The following is a 22,836-nucleotide window of genomic DNA, read 5'->3' as shown; positions in this document are numbered from 1 at the left end:
AGGTTCCAGATCTGCAGGCCAGATAGACTAGAACTTGGACCTGTGAAACATCCATAACAAGGTTCCCTGATGGTCCAAGATGAAGTAGTCTGCTGACCTCCCCGTCACTTGAGTAAAACCTGACCGTGGCTAAGGCATGATTAGATTTGATTAGAAACCAGGAAAGGCTAGGATTGAGGACAAGGAAGGTGGAGAAGAGAGGAATAAGTTCTAGGCGTTCTCCTCTACATCTCATCCCCAGACAGGCTCAGCATCACAGCACAGATGGACAGCGGCCCGCCTGCCCTCTTCCTTCACAGGCACGGTTGTCATACCATGGACAAGTCAGGTCGTGAAAAGAGGCCACAGAAAGTCCACGCTCTTCTCCATGGGCTCAGACAATGCGAGTGGAGATATTCGCTTCCTGCCTCTCTGCAGCTTCCTTCGCATGACCCATAACTCACTCCCACTCTCCGGAACAGGGACCTTGTCTTAAAACCTTAAGCAATAAGAACCCACCAATAAATCAAATCCCCACAGTGGTCCAGCCCAAACCTTCATGACTTTACATTCTTATATTAATGTCTCTTCTCGGCGATCTCTTGAAGAAGCTTAGGGGTCATCAGTTGGGTGGCTATACGTTAGATGAATGCTTAAAAACACCTGCGAAAGTGCAGTGTCTATTGTAAACATCATGGTGGACGGTGGGCCAGGAGAGTTGACTCATTTCACATAAATGTAGGAAACCCTACAAAGAAAGTTTAAGTCCTTCACTCAGTCTCCTTCACATCAAGCCTGACCATCACCTCCGCTGCCCTGCCCAGTCATCGCTTACATACCCTTCCTCCGCTCATTTGCCTATCTTGAATTCCCTGGCGTCTCTCATCATATATAAAGCCTGTGTCGGAACAGGATAAAAATAACAAGCCCAGGAAACAATAATGAAGTAAGCTGACATGAAGAACTATGGTATTAGCCAACTAAACTCAGTTCTTGGAAGAGTATTTTGTAATAACTGTCTCTTTCTTTATACCATAGGCCTCACTTGTCCAAATGAGGTTATCTCATTTGGAACTTTCTGAAGGAAAAATTACTAAAAGATAAGAAGTGGCAAACATTCAAGTCAAAACTTCAACTGCTGAGCCCAGATGTGTTCCTTATCTTCAGGGAAACTCCGACGTTTTGAAGGATCTTGGTGGTGGTGGTGTGTTTGTGTCCAGGCCCACATGTTGTACCATGTGCATTTTGGACCAGCAGCGGCGGCAGGCCTAACCACCTCGTGATAATTGGGAAAATCTGAGACTTTTACATACTGAATCAACTTACTAGGCAAAATCCCAAATGCCAAGATGTAGCCTAAGAACTATTTAATTCACATTTTCCAGCACGAATTTCTCACTGGATTTTCAAATGCCGACTTTGGCAGGAATACACCCCAATAAATAGCCCTGGTATCAACTTACTTGGAAATAAATTCCCTGCAAGGCTGGATCCCTAGCTCTTACCAGCCACCTTATAAATTGCTCTCAGAGAGATTCTATTTGATGCTCTTTCTTTCCGAGCATTTGAAGTTGAAGGTGGAAAATGGGCTAATGTGTTTATCCTGGCTCTAACTCTCAGGACCAGCTGGATTCAGTGTCGAGAAATGGCCCTTAGCACCAGATAGCCTTTCTTTCCACTGGTGTGAGTGTGGGCTGAGTGTGAGAAGAGGGGAGTCACAGAAAGACTGAATGAAGGAGAGAATGGCAGGAGCTTATTTCATACTCACATAATCTGTGCCAGGAAGATGGGGGCAGCAGGCCTGTCATTTAAATAACAAACCTCGGGACTTCCCTGATGGTCCAGCGGTAAAGAATACGCCTCCCAGTGCAGAGGATGTGGGTTCTATCTCTGGTCGGGGAACTAAGATCCCACACGCCACGGGGCACCTAAGCCCGCAGGCCACTACTACTGAGCTCATGCGCCTCAACTAGAGAGACTGCGTGCTGCGAACTGCAGAGCCCACGCACTCTGGAGCCTGTGCGCCACAACTAGAGTCCACGTGCCCTAGAGCCCACACACCACAACTAGAGAAGAGAAAACCCACACGCCACAACTAGAGAGAAGCCCGGGCGCTGCAATGAAAGATTCTGCATGCCTCAGTGAAGATCCCGCATGGCGCAACTAAGACCGATGCAGCCAAAAAATAAATAAACAAACAAAAATAAATTAAAAAAAAAAAACAAACACTCAAAGGAAGAGGGAGCACAGCATCTTTCTTGCATTTCTTGGGATGCTGTAATTTGGGCAAAAGGACTGTTTAACAATTGTGACTCCTTCAAGTGGCAGACCAGGCTAGAGGTAAACCCTTTTTACTTTTTCCTCTCCTCTCTTCTCTTCTCTCCCTTAAACATTCTAGATTTTGATCTAGACAAATTCTGGACACAGTGGTTACCAGTTGCACAGCCTGGCTGCTGGATCGTTTTCTTTCTACTCTAAGAGCCCAAGCATTAACTCCCTCTTCTCCTTTCCTTGGCTAGGGGGAAGGGATTCTGATGGCCTCCATGTTCTCCCCTGTGGACCTCCGCTTGTCAGCAGGTCTCTTCTACAAACATTCTGTCCCTGTGGCTGACAGGTGCCTGCTCTGGACCAGCCACTGCACTAAGAGCCTTGGGAACATGGCTCCTGCCCTCAGGGAGCTTGTCCTACTTCAGGGAGAGTCAGAAGCAGGTGCCAGGAAAGAGATATGGGTAGCACACAAAGGAGTCTCCTGAGGTGGGACCAATTGCTTCCAGCTGAAAAAAACAGGACAAATCTCATATTCAGAGAAAACCAGAGGGCTAAAACCAAGTAGCATTTCTCATGGAAAGGCTTGTCTTTGTTTTGTTTAATGACTTTCTCTCTGCTCTTTTGAGATTTGACTCAAAACTGCCTATAATGTTTATACGATGGGAGTAAGCAGAGGTCACAGAAGGCAGCCATAGGCCGGCAGCCTCATTTATATTTAGCCCATTTCAAAATAATACGATCTTATCTCTTACAGCTGGAAGGAAGAGTTTGAGAGCGCTACACTAATGCCTCACAGGGCAAGCATCTTCCATCGTGTTCAGCTTGGAAATGGCTGTTTTCTCTACAAAATCCACTATGGTTGATAAGAACTGCTCATATTGTCAGGATGCAACACGGACCAGAAGCTTCACAGAGAGATGTAAATCAAAGATGCCACTGCACAAGGGGACAGGAGAGGCATTTTGCTGAGCTGTGCTTTGGAGCCGAGTGAGACTTTGTACTGACCCAGTGTTGCATGGGTCCATGCGGTGGCTGCTTAGCCAGTAATAACTAGGACAGAGCAAGAGTTGGTAGAGTACCTGTACTTCAAGGTGTGACCTAGCCAAAGGCTCTACCTATTCATTTGCGAAGGAAGATTGGAGTTAAACCAAATGTCCTCTAGCATTTGCTGCTTTTTAACCATATATATACATATGCATATGCTTAAAAAAAACATTTGGTAAACTGTAATTCATGTGGGTTTGGTCACTGCATTGATATATTAGCTTCATAAACTATCAAGTTAAGAGCTACCACACTCGTGCCCCCTCAATGCCACAGGGTATAGTTCTACACAAACACATAAAACAGAGGACCCCAAACTGACTGTTGGGCATTGAGATTGTGCTGCCCACAGCAGACAGACCATGTACACAGCCCCCTTTATGACATAGTACAGACACGCTTGACTGGAGGTCCCTCTTCTTACAGAGATAAGAGCTGTAGTTGGATTTATAATAATAAGCTATTTACAGAGTTCGTCTCCACTTAGTGCTCCATCCATTAGCATCAGAGGTCTTTTTTTTTTTTCTTTTTTTACAAATAATTATAGTTTTATTTTTTGTTTCCAAAGACATTGTAGTATATAATAGAATGTTACATGTCAGGTGCAAGATGCAATAACTCTGCCTATCCCTTCGAAGGAATTTCCCAGCCATAGGTCACTCTGTGGGAAGATAGAAAGAAATTGCTGCTATATAACTCTTCCCATGGCATTATAGTTTCTATCCTCAAGAGGTCATAGACTCCACTGTATTTGATAGACTCTGGGTCTAAGACTGGCTCAGGTCTGGAATCTGAGAGAGGGATTGTGATTTTTCAATAGCAGCTATAAGCCAAGAGAATTAACTGTTAAACTATGAAAAGCAGTAAGAGTTTGGTAATTTTACTGAATAAAACACCAACACACTAACAATCAGCAATTCTCTTATCATCTTTTTTTTTTTTCAAGGTAACAGTAGTGTTTTTTTTGTTTTAAACTGCACATGTCTATAAACCTAATAAATAGGTTTTCTCTATTTTTTTTTTATACAGCAGGTTCTTATTAGTCATCCATTTTATACACATCAGTGTATACATGTCAATCCCAATCTCCCAGTTCATCCCACCACCACCATCCCCACCCCCCCCCCACCCCCCCGCTGCTTTCCCCCTTGGTGTCCATACGTTTGTTCTCTACATCTGTGTCTCAATTTCTGCCCTGCAAACCGGCTCATCTGTACCATTTTTCTAGGTTCCACATATATGCGTTAATATATGATATTTGTTTTTCTCTTTCTCACTTACTTCACTCTGTATAACCATCTCTAGATCCATCCACATCTCAACAAATGACCCAATTTCATTCCTTTTTATGGCTGAGTAATATTCAATTGCATATATGTACCACATCTTCTTTATACATTTGTCTGTCGATGGGCATTTAGGTTGCTTCCATGACCTGGCTATTGTAAATAGTGCTGCAATGAACATTCGGGTGCATGTGTCTTTTTGAATTATGGTTTTCTCTGGGTATATGCCCAGTAGTGGGATTGCTGGGTCATATGGTAGTTCTATTTTTAGTTTTTTAAGGAACCTCCATACTGTTCTCCATAGTGGCTGTATCAATTTACATTCCCACCAACAGTGCAAAAGGGTTCCCTTTTCTCCACACCCTCTCCAACATTTGCTGTTTGTAGATTTTCTGATGATGCCCATTCTAACTGGTGTGAGGTGATACCTCATTGTAGTTTTGATTTGCATTTCTCTAATAATTAGTGATGTTGAGCAGCTTTTCATGTGCTTCTTGGCCATCTGTATGTCTTCTTTGGAGAAATGTCTATTTAGGTCTTCTGCCCATTTTTGGATTGGGTGGTTTGTTTTTTTTAATATTGAGCTGCATAAGCTGTTTATATATTTTGGAGATTAATCCTTTGTCTGTTGATTCGTTTGCAAATATTTTCTCCCATTCTGAGGGTTGTCTTTTCATCTTGTTTATGGTTTCCTTTGCTGTGCAAAAGCTTTGAAGTTTCATTAGGTCCCATTTGTTTATTTTTGTTTTTATTTCCATTACTCTAGGAGGTGGATCAAAAAAGATCTTGCTATGATTTATGTCAAGGAGTGTTCTTCCTATGTTTTCCTCTAAGAGTTTTATGGTGTCTGGTCTTACATTTAGGTCTCTAATCCATTTTGAGTTTATTTTTGTGTATGGTGTTAGGAAGTGTTCTAATTTCTTTCTTTTACATGTAGCTGTCCAGTTTTCCCAGCACCACTTATTGAAGACACTGTCTTTTCTCCATTGTATATCCTTGCCTCCTTTGTCATAGATTAGTTGACCATAGGTGTGTGGGTTTACCTCTGGGCTTTCTATCTTGTTCCATTGATCTATGTTTCTGTTTTTGTGCCAGTACCATATTGTCTTGATTACTGTAGCTTTGTAGTATAGTCTGAAGTCAGGGAGTCTGATTCCTCCAGCTCCATTTTTTTCCCTCAAGACTGCTTTGGTTATTCGGGGTCTTTCGTGTCTCCATACAAATTTTAAGATGATTTGTTCTGGTTCCGTAAAAAATGCCATTGGTAATTTGATAGGGATTGCACTGAATCTGTAGATTGCTTTGGGTAGTATAGGCATTTTCACAATATTGATTCTTCCCATCTGAGAACATGGTATATCTCTCCATCTGTTGGTATCATCTTTAATTTCTTTCATCAGTGTCTTATAGTTTTCTGCATAAAGGTCTTTTGTCTCCTTAGGTAGGTTTAATCCTAGGTATTTTTCTCTTTTTGTTGCAGTGGTAAATGGGAGTGTTTCCTTAATTTCTCTTTCAGATTGTTCATCATTAGTGTATAGGAATTCAACAGATTTCTGTGCATTAATTTTGTATCCTGCAACTTTACCAAATTCATTGATTAGCTCTAGTAGTTTTCTGGTGGCATCTTTAGGATTCTCTATGTATAGTATCATGTCATCTGCAAACAGTGAGTTTTACTTCTTCTTTTCCCATCTGTGTTCCTTTTCTTTCTTTTTCTCTGATTGCCATGGCTAGGACTTGCAAAACCATGTTGAATAATACCAGTGAGAGTGGACATCCTTGTCTTGTTCCTGATCTTAGAGGAAATGCTTTCAGGTTGTCACCATTGAGAATGATGTTTGCTGTGGGTTTGTCATATATGGCCTTTATTATGTTGAGGTAGGTTCCCTTTATGCCCACTTTCTGGAGAGTTTTTATCATAAATGGGTGTTGAATTTTGTCAAAAGTTTTTTCTGCATCTATTGAGATGATCATATGGTCTTTACTCTTCAATTTGTTAATATGGTGTATCACATTGATTGATTTGCGTATATTGAAGAATACTTGCATCCCTGGTATAAATCCCACTCAATCATGTTGTATGATCCTTTTAATGTGTTGTTGGATTCTGTTTGCTAGTATTTTGTTGAGGATTTTTCATCTATATTCATCAGTGATATTGGTCTCTAATTTTCTTTTTCTAGTATTTTTGTCTGGTTTTGCTATCAAGCTGATGGTGGCCTCATAGAATGAGTTTGGGAGTGTTCCTTCCTCTGCAATTTTTTGGAAGAGTTTGAGAAGGATAGGTGTTAGCTCTTCTCTAAATGTTTGATAGAATTCGCCTGTGAAACCATCTGGTCCTGGACTTTTGTTTGTTGGAAGATTTTTAATCACAGTTTCAATTTCATTACTTGTGATTGGTCTGTTCATATTTTCTGTTTCTTCCTGGCTCAGTCTTGGAAGGTTATACCCTTCGAAGAATTTGTCCATTTCTTCTACGTTTTCTATTTTATTGGCATAGAGTTGCTTGTAGTAGTCTCTTAGGATGCTTTGTATTTCTGCTGTGTCTGTTGTAACTTCTCCTTTTTCATTTCTAATATTATTGATTTGGGTCCTCTCCCTCTTTTTCTTGATGAGGCTGGCTAATGGTTTATCAATTTTTTTTATCTTCTCAAAGAACCAGCTTTTAGTTTTATTCATCTTTGCTATTGTTTTCTTTGTTTCTATTTCATTTATTTCTGCTCTATCTTTATGATTTCTTTCCTTCTGCTAACTTTGGGTTTTGTTTGTTCTTCTTTCTCTAGTTCCTTTAGGTGTAAAGTTAGATTATTTATTTGAGATTTTTCTTGTTTCTTGAGGTAGGCTTGTATAGCTATAAACTTCCCTCTTAGAACTGCTTTTGCTGCATCCCATAGGTTTTGGATTGTTGTTTTTTCATTGTCATTTGTCTCTAGGTATGTTTTGATTTCCTCTTAGATTTCTTCAGTGATCTCTTGGTTATTTAGTAATGTAGTGTTTAGCCTCCACGTGTTTGTGTTTTTTACATTTTTTCCCCTGTAATTCATTTCTTTTTTTTTTTTTTTAATAGTTTATTTATTTTTTATTTTTGGCTGTGTTGTGTCTTCGTTTCTGTGCGAGGGCTTTCTCCAGTTGCGGCGAGCGGGGGCCACTTTCATCGCGGTGCGCGGGCCTCTCACTGTCGCGGCCTCTCTTGTTGCAGAGCACAGGCTCCAGACGTGCAAGCTCAGTAGCTGTGCCTCACGGGCCTAGTTGCTCCACGGCATGTGGGATCCTCCCAGACCAGGGCTCAAACCCATGTCCCCTGCATTGGCAGGCAGATTCTCAACCACTGCACCACCAGGGAAGCCCCTGTAATTCATTTCTAATCTTATAGGCATTGTGGTCAGAAAAGTTGCCTGATATGATTTCAATTTTCTTAAATTTACTGGGGCTTCATTTGTGACCCAAGATGTGATCTATCCTGGAGAATGGTCCGTGCACACTTGAGAAGAAAGTGTAATCTGTTGTTTTTGGATGGAATGTCCTATAAATATCAATTAAATCTATCTGGTCTATTGTGTCATTTAAAGATTCTGTTTCCTTATTTATTTTCATTTTGGATGATCTGTCCGTTGGTGTAAGTGAGGTGTTAAAGTCCCCCACTATTATTGTGTCACTGTCGATTTACTCTTTTACAGCTGTTAGCAGTTGCCTTATGTTCTGAGGGTCTCCTATGTTGGGTGCATATATCCTTATAATTGTTATATCTTCTACTTGGATTGATCCCTTGATCATTATGTAGTGTCCTTCCTTGTCTCTTGTAACATTCTTTATTTTAAAGTTTATTTTATCTGATATGAGTATTGCTACTCCAGCTTTCTTTTGATTTCCATTTGCATGGAATATCTTTTTCCATCCCTTCACTTTCTATCTGTATGTGTCCCTAGGTCTGAAGTGGGTCTCTTGTAGACAGCATATATATGGGTCTTGTTTTTGTATCCATTCAGCAAGCCTGTCTCTTTTGTTTGGAGCATTTAATCCATTCACGTTTAAGGTAATTGTCGATATGTATGTTCCTATGACCATTTTCTTAATTGTTTTGGGTTTGTTTTTGTAGGTCCTTTTCTTCTCTTGTGTTTCTCACTTAGAGAAGTTCCTTCAGCATTTGTTGTAGAGCTGGTTTGGTGGTGCTGAATTCTCTTAGCTTTTGCTTGTCTGTAAAGCTTTTGATTTCTCCATCGAATCTGAATGAGATCCTTGCCAAGTAGAGTAATCTTGGTTGTAGGTTCTTCTCTTTCACCACTTTAAGTATATCATGCCACTCCCTTCCAGCTTGTAGAGTTTCTGCTGAGAAATCAGCTGTTAACCTTATGGGAGTTCCCTTGTATGTTATTTGTCATTTTTCCCTTGCTGTTTTCAATAATTTTTGCCTTTAATTTTTGCCAATTTGATTACTATGTGTCTTGGCATGTTTCTCCTTGGGTTTATCCTGTATGGGACTCGCTGAGCTTCCTGGACTTGGGTGGCTATTTCCTTTCCTATGTTAGGGAAGTTTTCGACTATAATCTCTTCAAATATTTTCTCGGGTCCTTTCTCTCTCTCTTCTCCTCCTGGGACGCCTATAATGCGAATGTTGGTGTGTTTAATGTTGTCCCAGAGGTCTCTTAGGCTGTCTTCATTTCTTTTCATTCTTTTTTCTTTAGTCTGTTCCGCAGCAGTGAATTCCACCATTCTGTCCTCCAGGTCACTTATCCGTTCTTCTGCCTCAGTTATTCTGCTATTGATTCCTTCTAGTGTAGTTTTCATTTCAGTTATTGTATTGGTCATCTCTGTTTGTTTGTTCTTTAATTCTTCTAGGTCTTTGTTAAAGATTTCTTGCATCTTCTCGATCTTTGCCTCCATTATTTTTCCGAGGTCCTGGATCATCTTCACTATCATTATTCCGAATACTTTTTCAGGAAGGTTGCCTATCTCCACTTCATTTAGTTGTTTTGGGGGGGTTTTAGCTTGTTCCTTCATCTGGTACATAGCCCTCTGCCTTTTCATCTTGTCTATCTTTCTGTGAATGTGGTTTTTGTTCTACAGGCTGCAGGATTGTAGTTCTTCTTGCTTCTGCTGTCTGCCCTCTGTTGGATGAGGCTATCTAAGACGCTTGTGCACGTTTCCTGATGGGAGGGACTGGTGGTGGGCAGAGCTCTGTAAAACTTTAATCCACTTGACTGCTGATGGGTAGGGCTGGGTTCCCTCCCTGTCGGTTGTTTGGCCTGAGGCAACCCAACACTGGAGCCTACCTGGGCTCTTTGGTGGGGCTAATGGTAGACTCTGGGAGGGCTCACGCCAAGGAGTACTTCCCAGAACTTCTGCTGCCAGTGTCCTTGTCCCCACGGTGAGCCACAGCCACCCCCCGCCTCTGCAGGAGACCCTCCAACACTAGCAGGTAGGTCTGGTTCAGTCTCCCCTGGGTTCACTGCTCCTTCCCCTGGGTCCCGATGTGCATACTACTTCGTGTGTGCCCTCCAAGAGTGGGGTCTTTGTTTCCCCCAGTCCTGTCAAAGTCCTGCAATCAAATCCCACTAGCCTTCAAAGTCTGATTCTCTAGGAATTCCTCCTCCCGTTGCTGGACCCCCAGGTTGGGAAGCCTGACGTTGGGCTCAGAATCTTCACTCCAGTGGGTGGACTTCTGTGGTATAAGTGTTCTCCAGTCTGTGAGTCACCCACCCAGCAGTTATGGGATTTGATTTTGCTGTGCTTGCAAAATCACCCCTCCTACCATCTCATTGTGGCTTCTCCTTTGTCTTTGGATGTGGGGTATCTTTTTTGGTGAGTTCCAGTGTCTTCCTGTTGATGATTGTCCAGCAGCTAGTTGTGATTCTGGTGTTCTCGCAAGAGGGAGTGAGAGCACGTCCATCTACTCCGCCATCTTGGTTCAGGCCTTAGCATCAGAGGTCTTAATGACCATTTCTTTAAAAAAATTCATCCTGCCTCTGCATTCTCCACTGGTTTCTTTTCCAAGGATCCCAGAGTGAGGCAGCCTAGCTTTAACTGTGGGGATGGTTCTTCCTGCACCTTTGGGGGCTGCCCCACTTTAGCTCCCCTTCCAGCTAGGGCTCAAGTATCATTTTCAGTTCATCTATCTTGTGCTCACAAAGCCCCGGGGAACTGTAGAGCACTGGTTGCACACAGCCAGGAAGCCACAGCTACAGAAGAGATGGCAGACATCATCTAATCCAACATTTCCTCTGTAGTTTGTGCTTTAATTCCACTCCAAAATCCTTGCCGTGTTGTCACTCAGCTCATGCTTCAGTGCCTCCAATGACAAGGAACTCACTGTGTCCCAAGGCAGTGAGGCACTAATTAGCAAGTTTTTTAGACAGCACTAATTAGCAAGTTTGTCCTTAGGTTGAGTTTAAATTTGTCTGTCCCTTGCTTGCCCATTGGTTCTAGTCATACCCTCTTGGGCAACCCCAAATCAATTTCCATGTGACAAGCCTATTTGAAAATAGCTCTCATTGCCCTCCCTGACCTCTTTTCCTTTCCAGGTCAAGTATTCCTAGTTTCTTCACTATTTAACATGTTTTCAAGTCACCTCAAAAACTTTATGAACTCTTGATGACTTGCTGTAATAAAGCTGAGGTGGGTATGCATATGAGATTTGGACCTAGAAGACAAATCCTGGTCTGACCAGCAGAGCAGGGACTTTTTTTGGATGGACCAGCTGCACCTGGGACCTCACTGATGGAGTTCCCATTTTGCCATTTCACGTGTGCATAGGGATTGTCTCTGTGTTCTATGGAGCCAAGAACTCCATAGATGTCTGTCTTCATTATTACTGCATAACTGAAAGATGACAGGGAAGTTCCCAAGACGCTGCTGTGAAACACATCACAGCAGTGCAACCTGGCTCTGAGATCACATGTGGCACACGGACCCTACCTGGCAATACAGACAACAGGAGGCATCTGAACAAGGTTACCCACTGATATGCTAGAAAAATAACAAAGCTGTCAGCCATTCCTGTTGACATGGCAACATACTGCACAATGAGGTACAGAAACAAAATCCTTGCCTAACGGTCCTGCCAGTGAGCAAGAGAACATTTCAGAAACAGAAATCTCTCTCACTAAAAGGAAATCCTCCTACACTGTTGGTGGGAATGTACGTTGGTGCAGCCACTGTGGAAAACAGTATGGAGGTTCCACAAAAAACTAAAAATAGAATTACCATATGATCCAGTAATCCCACTCCTGGGCATATATCCAGACAAATCTGTAATTCAGAAAGATACATGCACCCCTATGTTCATAGCAGCACTATTCACAATAGCCAAGACGTGGAAGCAACCTAAGGGTCCATCAACAGATGAATGGATAAACAAGATGTGGTACATATATACAATGGAATATTATTCAGCAATAAAAAAGAATGAAATAATGTCATTTGCAGCAACATGGATGGACCTAGAGACTATCATACTAAGTGAAGTCAGACAGAGAAAGACAAATATCACATGATATCACTTATATGTGGAATCAAAAATATGACACAAATAAACTTATCTACAAAACAGAAACAGACTCACAGACACAGAGAACAGACTTGTGGCTGCCAAGGGGGAGGGGGTATGGGGGAGTTTGGGATTAGCAGATGGAAACTATTATATATAGAATGGATAAACAGCAAGGTTCTACTGTATAGCACAGGGAACTATATTCATTATCTTGTGATAAACCATAATGGAAGAGAATATGAAAAAGAATATATATATGTATAACTAAATCACTTTGCTGTACAGCAGAAATTAATACAGCATTGTAAATCAACTATACTTGAATAAAAAAAGTTTAAAAAAATACGTCTCACTAAGCAATAAGTTAGGGCTCCAGAATTACAACTCTAGGATGAGCTAATGGTGCACTGTTTGTTTCTAGTCCCTATAAAATGAGCTTGGTGAAAGCAGATCTGGTGTGTGTTGATTTGTTCACCACTGAGACTTTAGCACCTGGCATACATAGAGCCTGGTACATTCTGAAAAGAATTGTGAGTATCTTCTCTGGAGAGGCAGCAGCTACTTTAGTGACTTAAGGGTGACCAGAGTCTGGCCAAGGAAAACGGAAATTAAGGAGGCTTTGAGGAAAAGTGCTGAATAGGACCTTAGGATTTGACAAGGGTAGAAAAGAAGATTTGAGACAGCAATTTGATCTATTTTTCCCACTAGACTTTAGCTCCAGGTACATCTTTATGTTCCCAGAAGCATATCTTTTAAGTGCGAAGAAATTAACGATGACAGTCGGACTTATACAGGGTCATACAGATGTCAGTGACAAGCTCAAAATAAGAAATTAATTCCTGAGTAAGCAGAATGACCTAAGTCCTCAAACACCATTTCTTTTATGGTATCTGGAAGTTACTCTGATTCTGTTCCATGGTAAAAAAACAAAACAAAATCTTGTCGGGGAATATGAGAGTTGGAGAAGTGTAGTGAAGTTTCAAGATCCCCTAATATTTGGAGTGCAGCTGGGCAGGAGATTCACTCATAAAATTCTGAGTTGAATGGCTGAACAGTTTTGCAAGTCATACTTTAATCATGAATGCATGGAATTTGGAGCCCTGTATAAAAATCATTTGGACTCTAAGAATTCAGCTCAAGAGAATGTTTTTAAAATGAAAAAAAACTGTTTAGTCTTATGTGCATTAAATTTACTACCATTCTGCATTAAGAAAATTTGTTTAGATAGGGATTTGATTTTATATTAGCTGTGCTAGTCTATAAAACACACACACACACACACACAGAACTGTCAGGTCTTATTTCTTGGCAATTCTTACTGGCTCCAGGGGACAAAAGTTCTGCCCCAGAACTCATGAGCTGGAATCACGTATTTAGAACAAATGTAGGCAATGGAGTAGTCCATTATTTAATTTCTGGCTCTGTCTAAAGGCCTATCACATTCTTTTAAAAAGTCTGAAGAAGCTTCTTGTCAATTGTTCTTTGGTGAAGTAACTTCTCATTTAAATATTAATTCATGTGAGGGGAAAAAAAATCACACGGGCCAGTATTAACGAAAACCCATTGTAGCACAACCTCTGCAAATGGCTTTGAATTATTTCAACTTCTGCATCAAGTCTGGGAAGCTGGCTAAGAAAAAAAGGCACAAAAAAGAGATACTCAAATTTGAAATCCATCATTGCTTTCTTCATTTATTAACTGTATATATTTGAACTCCTAAATATGAATTCACTGATCCGTAACTGCGGGTAGATGAGAGCATCTCAAAACAGGCATAACTCTCAGCAGAAATCATTCTCGTATTGAATATTGGGTAGATATACGTGGAACCTCCCAGGTTTGGGATGTTGAAATGTCTTTTCCCCCCCTAGGGTCTCAAACCTTTGGCCCATATATCTTTGTTCTATTATTTTAGGTATGACATCAGACAGTTCAACAACTCTCGTAGAGAGATTCTAGTCATGGTGCTCAAAAAGCTTAAATTGACAAGGGAGAAATATAAAGTTGTACTAAGTTGCTAAATAAGGCAATTGCCCCATAATTGAAGCTTCTGTCTCCATTGGGTTTGTCTCTGAGAGGAGTACGACTCTCCATCTGTCTAACTCTGGAGTCCGGCCCTTAGGGCTGCTGCTGAGTAAGCCAAGGTTAGGGCTCCACATATGTAAAGCTGGTCAAATTTAAAACAGTTGTGGCTTCTCTGTCATAACTTTTCCCTGAAATAATGTAGAAAAAGGCAGAATGTGTGGGACTGTGGGAGAAAACATGACCAAAAGGACATGTTGCTTGGGAATTTCTTTGTAAGGCAAATATGATTCATGCAGTGAACACACAAGGCCAATGCAGCCAAGGATTGGTTGGAAATTTGAGTCTCAGCTTTTGAAGGGCATTTAGTTTAATCGCCTCAGCCTGGTGCGTGTTACGAGTATCTCATAAATAAAATTCATGCTTGAGATCGCTTAACTGAGTTTGCCCAGCATTCTACTTTTTCCATTTCTTTTCCAACTAGTTTTGGCCAAGCTTTTTTTTTTTTCTCCCTCCTCTTCCACTGCCTATAAAGCACACTGGCTTTGTTTGGTAAGCAGAAGAATCTTTTAGGAAATTCCACTGTTAGGCAAGATTTTATTTCATAAATTAACTTTCTCAGGGAAAAAATATTTTCCTCTTCTGTTACTAATCTACAAAAGTAGAATGTCATATGTAATCAAGAGTTTTCCAAGTGACATGAGTAAGGAAGTTTTTCTTTCACCTATTGGGAAGGATAGTTGGCAGATGATCTTCAGAATGTGAGCTGAACTGACTGACCTGCAGAGGGAGTTGACAAGTGTAACAGGGAAAAAAATATTGATGATCACCCAAGAGTCTGCTTTTTAAGGAGAAAACAATCATGCTCAGAGTGCAGTTTCTTCACAAAGAAAAAACCAAGGGCTCTTCCATTTCCATGGATTAATATTTTCATAAACATTGTCTATATCCTGTTCTCACCCATTGGCACATACAGGCTGGACCACCTGCTCAGTTCTGACTTAACTGTATTTGAGGAGAGGTGGGAATGTATTCCAAGCTCCAAGAGGCCAGGACTGTGTCAGTCTTGTTCACCGTTGTACTACACACCTCTTGGCACTTAGAAGGTGCTCAACCAATAATAACTGAGCAGATTCAAGGCGACAAAAAGTAGAGTTCTACCTTGGGGACAAATAATGTAAAAGTGGATTTGGTGCTTGTTCTTCAGTAAATGGATTGACAAAAAATATCCCTATGAGATGGAATTAATATGTGAATTATATATAATTATACATTTTTATAATTTGACTAAACTTATTCATTCAAATATTTATTGAGTGCCTATTACTGCCAGGCATATCTCTAAGGGCTTGAGATATAATACTCTACTGTACTATACTATGCTAGATTGGCAGGTAATAATACAATAATTTGTTGGTAGAAGATAAAGAAGATTAGGGACTTCCCTGGTGGTCCAGTGGTTAAGACTTAGCGCTTCCAATGCAGCAGGCATCGGTTCGATCCCTGATTGGGGAACTAAGATCTCACAAGCCACGTGGCATGGCCAAAAAAAAGAAGATCAAGAAGATTAGAGGATACAGAATTGAGAATTGAGGGTGGGAGATGCTACTTTAAGTGGGATTGTCAGCGAAGTTGTCTCTGAGGAGGTGACATTTGAGGAGAGACCTGAGTGAAGTGTAGGAGTTATATAGACATTTGTAAGAGTCTTTTGATCAGAGGGACAGCAAGAACATCAGCCCTGAGTTGAGAAAGTTCTTAAAAATGTTTGAGGAATAGCAAGAAGGCAGTGTGACTGAGCATGGTTGAACAAGGGGGAGAATACCAGAAATTCTCCCCTTTGCTTAAGATGAGGTTGCAGAGACAACTGAAGACCAGATGAGCATGGCTCTGCAGGCCACTGTAAGGATTTGGAATTTTAATCCGAGTGCCTTGGGAAGCATCAGAGAGCTGAGGGCAAGAAAGCGACATGGTGGAATTGACTCTGTAAAGTGGTCATTCTAGCTGCTGAGTAGAGAGCGAGGTGAGGATCATGGAATATGGAAGCAAGGAGACCAGTTAAGAGGTTCTTGCAGTGGCCTAGACCAGAGATGATGGTGGCCTGGCTGATCCAAGCCATGGAGTTGGTGAGAGATGAATTGCAGGCAGGGGATGTGGAAGAGTAACGATTCTTTCTGGTCCAAGTAACTGAGTAAATGGTGGTGTCATTTCTAGAGATGAGGAAAGACTGAGGGGAAGAGCAGGTTTGGCAAGGGGTGGAGGAGGAAGAAGTCAAGGGTTCACTTTTGGACATTAAATTTGAGATGCCTTTTAGACAGCCACATGGAGATACCAAGTAGGCAGCTGTCTATGTAAGTGTGGTGTTCAGAGAAGTTGGAGCTGGGCATGTGAACTTGGGAATAGATGGCATAAACTCCAGAAGGGAAATGTCTCTTGTAACTCTGGTTTTGTTCTCCACCTGCTCCACAGGGCATGACCTCAGGCCCCATAGGGCAGATGGACGTCCATCAGGTTAAGAATCACCTTGGAACTGGGGCACCATCAAAAGTCCCAGCTCGGGGACCAAAGCACCACATGTACTTCCTGTCCTGGTGGACGGAGGAAGCAGGTAAGTCCCCTTGCACCCTGTGCCTCAGGCTTTCCACCTTTAAAATGACAATAGTTTCATCCACTACTTGGTTCTCCTCAAAAAAGAGGGATAAGATGCCACACATACGACAGTGAAAAGAGTTGCCCACACCTGGAAGAACTCCATGACTGGAACCCAAGGATGGGGAGATTTGTTTGTACTGAGATGATCAAGCCCTTGAGAGTAGGCTCTGTCTTCTGAATGTCATCCTCTATGGAACTTTGTACAAGGACCAATCAGCTACTGCTGCTGACTCTCTGTCTATACTTGAAGAATTAATACTTCAGTCACGAAGTGGAAGCTGACATGATGTGCCGGATAACTGCAAACGCATCTTAAGACAAGGCCTCTGTTCTTGCCCCTCTCCTATCAGCTCTCCACTGCCTCTAGAGAGATCTTGCTAGAAAATCATGTCACTTCCTTTCTTAAACCCTTCCAATGACACCTCATGGCCTTGGGGGTAAGGTCTGAGCTCCTTATCATGGCCTGTAAAACTCTACATGATCTGGCCCTTGCCTACCACTCCTGCCTTATCTATTGCTGCTTTTAAAAAAATGTATACCACTCTCCAGGTGTTAACCATTTCCCTAACTGGCTTTTGGGGAAACATTCTTTTGTGTTGTGTCTTCTTAGAATGACCCTCCCCGCCTCATGCACCTAGAGAACCTCTGCTGATCCATCAAAACCCCAGTTCAAGATTTTCCTCCTCTGTGAAGAATTTCTAGACCCCATCTCAGGAAAAAAAAAAAAATTTTTCCTTTGTCTTCACCAGCACTATACTTAATTTCCCCATTACACACTGTCACACCACATGGCAGTCATTTAGAAAAAGTCCACCTCCTCTACTAGACTGTGGACTCCTTCGGGAGACCAGCCTAAGAGGTCATCATCTCCCTGTTCTCTTTACCTAATCTAGGGCTAGGCAAGCAGCAAAAACTTAATACATTTTGGCTAAATGAAGTGGATTAAAGGGTTAGAATACAAGAGCCCGGAACAAAGCCTGTCTCTCTAGGAATAAAGCTGGAAGCTCAGAGAACATTAGAAAAACTCATGATGAAAAACAAACAACCCAATCAAAAAATGGGCATAAGATCTAAATAGACATTTCTTCAAAGAAGACATACAGATGGCCAACAGGAACATGAAAACATGTTCAACCTCACTAATTATTAGAGAAATGCAAATCAAAACTACAATGAGGTATCACCTCACATCAGTCAGAATGGCCGTCATCAAAAAGTCTACAAATAATAAATGCTGGAGAGGGTGTGGAGAAAAGGGAACCCTCCTATATATACTGCTGGTGGAAATGAAAGTTGGTAAAGCCACTATGGAGAAGAGTATGGAGGTTTCTTAAACTAAACACAGAGTTACCATATGATCCTACAATCCCACTCCTGGGCATATATCTGGAGAGAACTATAATTCAAAAAGATACATGCACCCCAATATTCATTGCAGCACTGTTTACAATAGCCAAGACACAGAAGCAACCTAAATATCCATCGACACAGGGATGGATAAAGAAGAGGTGGTACATATATACAATGGAATATTACTCAGCCATAAAAAAATGAAAAAAATGCCATTTGCAGCAACGTGGATGGATCTAGAGATTATCATACTAAGTGCAGTAAGTCAGACGGAGAAAGACAAATATCATGATATCGCTTATATGTGAAATCTAAAAAAAAAGATACAAATAAACTTATTTACAAAACAGAAATAGATCCACAGACATAGAAAAGAAACTTATGGTTACCAAAGGGGAAGGTGGGGGAGGGATAAACTAGGAGTTTGGGATTAACATATACATACTACTATATATAAAATACATAACCAACAAGGACCTACTGTATAGCACAGGGAACTACACTCAATATTTTGTAATAACCTATAAGGAAAAAGAATCTGAAAAAGGATCAATTATACATATATATGTAAAACTGAATCACTTTGTTGCGTAACTGAAACTAACACAACGTTGTAAATCAACTATAGTTCAATGAAAAAAAACCCAAAAACCAACGACAACAAAAAGAAAAACTCATGGTGACCCAGCCAAAGTCAACAGGATGCATGCTGGGGCTTGGTAACATCACGCCTGTCAGGAGAGTGAATTAGTTTGAACTAATGTCAGGCTATCATGAGCTCTATTTGCCTGAGTAATGATAATTTGTATGCCTCTCGTATAGGGGGACTTCCTTAGGTTCATACTTGAGTTCCCTTGGGCTTTCGAAGGGGGCTGGACTTAGCCATGGAGACAGGGCTCAGCCTTAGCCAGTCCTACAGTGGTTTCTCGTCCACAGGATCCCTGGAGGGCACATGGCAGAGCTTCTTACAGGAGTGGTACAACCCGATGTCTTGGAAGTGTCCAGAACACATCTGAGTGAGCCCTGGGTCTATGACTATCATACTAGGTACAGGGATGACACAACCCCGCTGACCTTGAGCGATCTTAACCTGGTGAGGTTGCAACACCTCGCCCAACGTGTTTACCTGCAGTCAGACTGGATGGCTGGCAACACCAACGGAATGGCCATGACCCCAAGACACACCATTTGCTGGAGTAATATTCCTCCCTGGCCCTCCACCCTCAGCTCCTCGAAAGGGAGGCACTGTATGTCACACAGGGTAGTAACAGGGTAGGTGGGTCAGGGTGATGAGTGTTCCTGATCACTCTGGCAATTTCTGATTGGGATCTTGTAATGGCCCGTGACCCACCTGAATCAGATGAGCTGCACTTTCCGGGCTGCCGTACCGAAGGTCATGTCCATTGATGGCCAACACACGATCGTTCTCCTCCAGCTGACCGTGTCGGTCCGCCACGCCACCATCCAGAACGTTGGAAATAAACACCCCAGGCTCATCCACCTTGCGCACCAGTTTTATTCCAAGCTGCTCCTCCGGGCTGCTTTTGTTGAGGATCACGTGGAAATGGTCATCCTGGGGTTCGTAGGTGTCCAGGGGCTGCCCATCAGTCCTGCTCTGGACTTTCTGCTCCCGCAGCACCGTCAGCCACAGCACCTGGCAGGGCTGCCGCAGGAGGTGCAGGGCATAGTTGTGCCGTACGTTGCTGATATCCATCCCGTTGACCTAGGGCAAGGGGACCTCAGAATCTGCAGTGACCGAGCCGTCCGCCCCACCGGCCACAAGCCTGACCAGAAGGCCCAGCCCACAGGCTCACTGGGACCCTTCCTGAAGGACCACTCTGCTCTGTCACCTTCTTCTCTGTCCAAATACCCCCATCTTCCAAGAGGACTTGTAACCCGGTTTCCTTGAGTATTACCTGCACACCTTTTCAACTCTCTCTCAGCAGACACCATCTTTCTTCAGTCTTGTCCTTACACAGGCCCTTGAATTTATTTATATAGTCCTAACCCTCCTTTCTGTTGCTTGCTAAACTTATTTTTCAGCTGAAGGGGGGAGGAAAAGGAAGAAAAAGTGGGAAAAGGCAAAAGAAGAAAAGAAAATTTCTGATTAATGATTACATTAAACTGCTGTTTAAATCAAACTGAGTTGGCATTTTCTTTCCAAACATCTCCAGATGAATTTTTCTCCCTGGATCACCTGTACTGGACAGGACCCACTACCGTGAGTGTGTGTGTGTGTGTGTGCGTGTGCGTGTGTGTGTGTGAGAGAGAGAGACAGAGAGAGAGAGAAAGAGAGGGAGGGAGGGAGGGAGAGAATGTGTGTGTACATGAAAATGTTTCTGTGTTGGCAAGTGTGTGAATGTGTGTGTTTGTGTGTGTCTGTGTGTGTGTGTGTCAAGTGTCCAGGTGGTCACCTACAAGGTCTTTTGCCCATGTTCTCAGCCAAAGGGAGAAAAAAAATCTCTACAGTTTCAAACAAACTGATGTGAATGGAAGCTTCTAGGCTCTTTTATTGAAAGGCGGGATCACGTTATTAGGCTGCTTAAATGTCCTCCAGCTTGGCCCACTCATTTGTGCCTCACTAATGATCTTCAGGGCTGATGCTGCATGGGGCTTTCTGGTTTTAATTACTCTAGGCAGGCCCAGCCTGGAGGCTGCAGCTCCCAGTGGTGGTCACTGCCTGGGAAGAAAATAATTTCACAGCAGCACTACACTCTGTGCTTAAGGAAGGAGGCCTCACAGAAGAGAAACAACCTTCTTGAATTTCTATGGTTTGGTAAGATTTCCTGTACTTGCAGCCAACTGTTAGAAGAATCTTGGAATGAGATTTCACGGGCCTGCCTGCACCGTGCAATCGCTCGTCCTCTGTTGCATCTCCAGGGATGGATGGAGGCTCCCTCGTGCTCGGACAAGGCTCATCACCTCTGTCCAAGCACAGGTGAGCTCAAAGACCTGGCTCTGCTCTGACACCTTATCCCGTGTCTGGTTTTCCCCATCACACCCAGGCCAAAAGAAAGTCAGGGTCGCCTGCTAAATACTCCTGGCAGCTCTTTTGCTTGCAAGTGCCAGTTGAAGGCCACAAGAATCGAAAAGGTTTTCCTTATGCAACCCTCCCAGGCAGCATAGTTTCCACAGAACTGGGAGAAAGCCATGCAGAGTGTCGCTGGTTGCACGGCTGACTGTCCCTTGAGGTTGACGGGCCCTGCCTCATACTCCACCTCGGAGGCCAGTGAGAATATCAGTGTTTCTACAATAACTGCTTTAAGTTCCTTCTCCTCTTATCCCAAACAATAAGAGTTTCTGTGCCAGAGAAACAGCTCATGATGTATTAGGAGCTGGCCCCTCAGCAACCCAGAAGGGATGGGATGAAACTGTCATCTGAGTATCAGACTGGAAATATATGACCAAGGCAGGGATTTTTTCTTATCACTTTTGGCACATGTTGGACTTCTGTCTGATAAACAACTCTTCCTTTATCCTTTCTCTTCTTCTGAAAACTCCTCCCTAGCACCCTTCCCCTTGGTCAACCCTCAGAGGACAGTAATGCCCAACGTGTTCTCTTCCACCACCTGTCTCCCCTGGAATGTCTGTGGGTTGGCAGGATAGCTTAGGGATGTGTGTGTGTGTGTGTGTGTGTGTGTGTGTGTGTGTGTGTGTGTGTGTGTGTGTGTGTGTGTGTGTGTGTGTGAAGGGCCATTAAGCTATAGGAAATTTACTTTAGAGGGGTGTGTGAATGTAAGTGATTAGATAAAATATAAAATGTTCCATTAATCTGCTCTAAAAACAATTTAAGAAGATATAGGCTGCAGTTTTATATTGTTTTATGTTATTGCTACTTAAAGTGGGAGGAAAGGGTGAGAGAGGAAGAGAGAGGAGGGAGGAAGAGAAGGAAGAGAGAAGAACGCAGAGGTAGAGAAAAGGGAGGGGGAAGACAGCAGAAGAGGAAGGAGGCGAACACAGAGACAAAATGATACAGAGACAGTATTTATACAGAGAGAGAGAGAGAGAGAGAGATCAAAAGAACAAGAAAGGGAATTCCCTGGTGGTCCGGTGGTTAGGACTCCGCACTTCCACTGCAGGGGGCACCTGGTCAGGGAACTAAGATCCCGCATGCTGTGTGGCATGGCCAAAAAAAAAAAGAACAAGAAAGACAGAAGGGTTAGGGACCTATCTCAGATTACAAATCTTGTATGAAGAGTCATATCAACATAAGAACTATGGAAAGTGACGGCTCCACATTTATGCTGGTGCTTTACCCATGCGTCCGTCCGTCCGTCCGTCCATCCATCCATCCATCCATCCATCCACCCACCCACCCACCCAATGATTTGCTCTGAAGTGACTTTTGCTAAGACCCTCTTCATGGCTCCACAGCCGTGGTCTCTACCTTTAGGATGATGTCTCCTGGCAGTAGCCGGCCGTCTCTGGCAATCACCCCATCACGATAAATGTGCTGGATAATGATATGGACCAGCGGGGTTTCATTGCCTCCCACAAGCCTAATGGAGAGGCTTTCATTGGGATCCGTTCGATTGATCTTGACTCTGGTAATTTCACCATATGGAATCAGGTGATACAACCTTGGAAAGACTAAAATGGACAGAGACAGTATTTAAGACACCCCCCCCAATGGACATTTCCAACCACTCCTTTTCTTGCCAAACTTTGGTTCCAGCCAAACTAAACTATTCATTATTCCTTGTACATGTTTTCCATCTTCCTGCCTCTGTGCCAGCATAAGTTTCTCTGCCT

The 22,836-nt window shown here is 42.6% G+C and overlaps 1 protein-coding gene across 7 annotated transcripts in view; it reads right to left on the bottom strand.

The window, feature by feature from the left end:
• Positions 1-22,836, bottom strand: part of LNX1 (ligand of numb-protein X 1) — a 220,182-nt gene that overhangs the window by 18,733 nt on the left and 178,613 nt on the right. For all 7 annotated transcript variants that reach the window (XM_082390558.1, XM_082390554.1, XM_082390553.1 and 4 more), the window contains 2 exons: positions 22,472-22,674; positions 19,436-19,807 (listed from right to left, as the gene is read on the bottom strand). In XM_082390558.1, coding sequence (XP_082246684.1) covers positions 19,436-19,807; positions 22,472-22,674 — 575 coding nt within the window. The remainder of the gene's footprint in view (positions 1-19,435; positions 19,808-22,471; positions 22,675-22,836) is intronic.

This window comes from Balaenoptera borealis (assembly GCF_965194805.1).
Source record: "Balaenoptera borealis genome assembly, chromosome: 4".
NCBI lineage: Eukaryota > Metazoa > Chordata > Mammalia > Artiodactyla > Balaenopteridae > Balaenoptera > Balaenoptera borealis.
The sequence above is the reverse complement of the archived record's forward strand: the minus strand, read 5'-3'. Positions and strand labels throughout refer to the sequence as shown.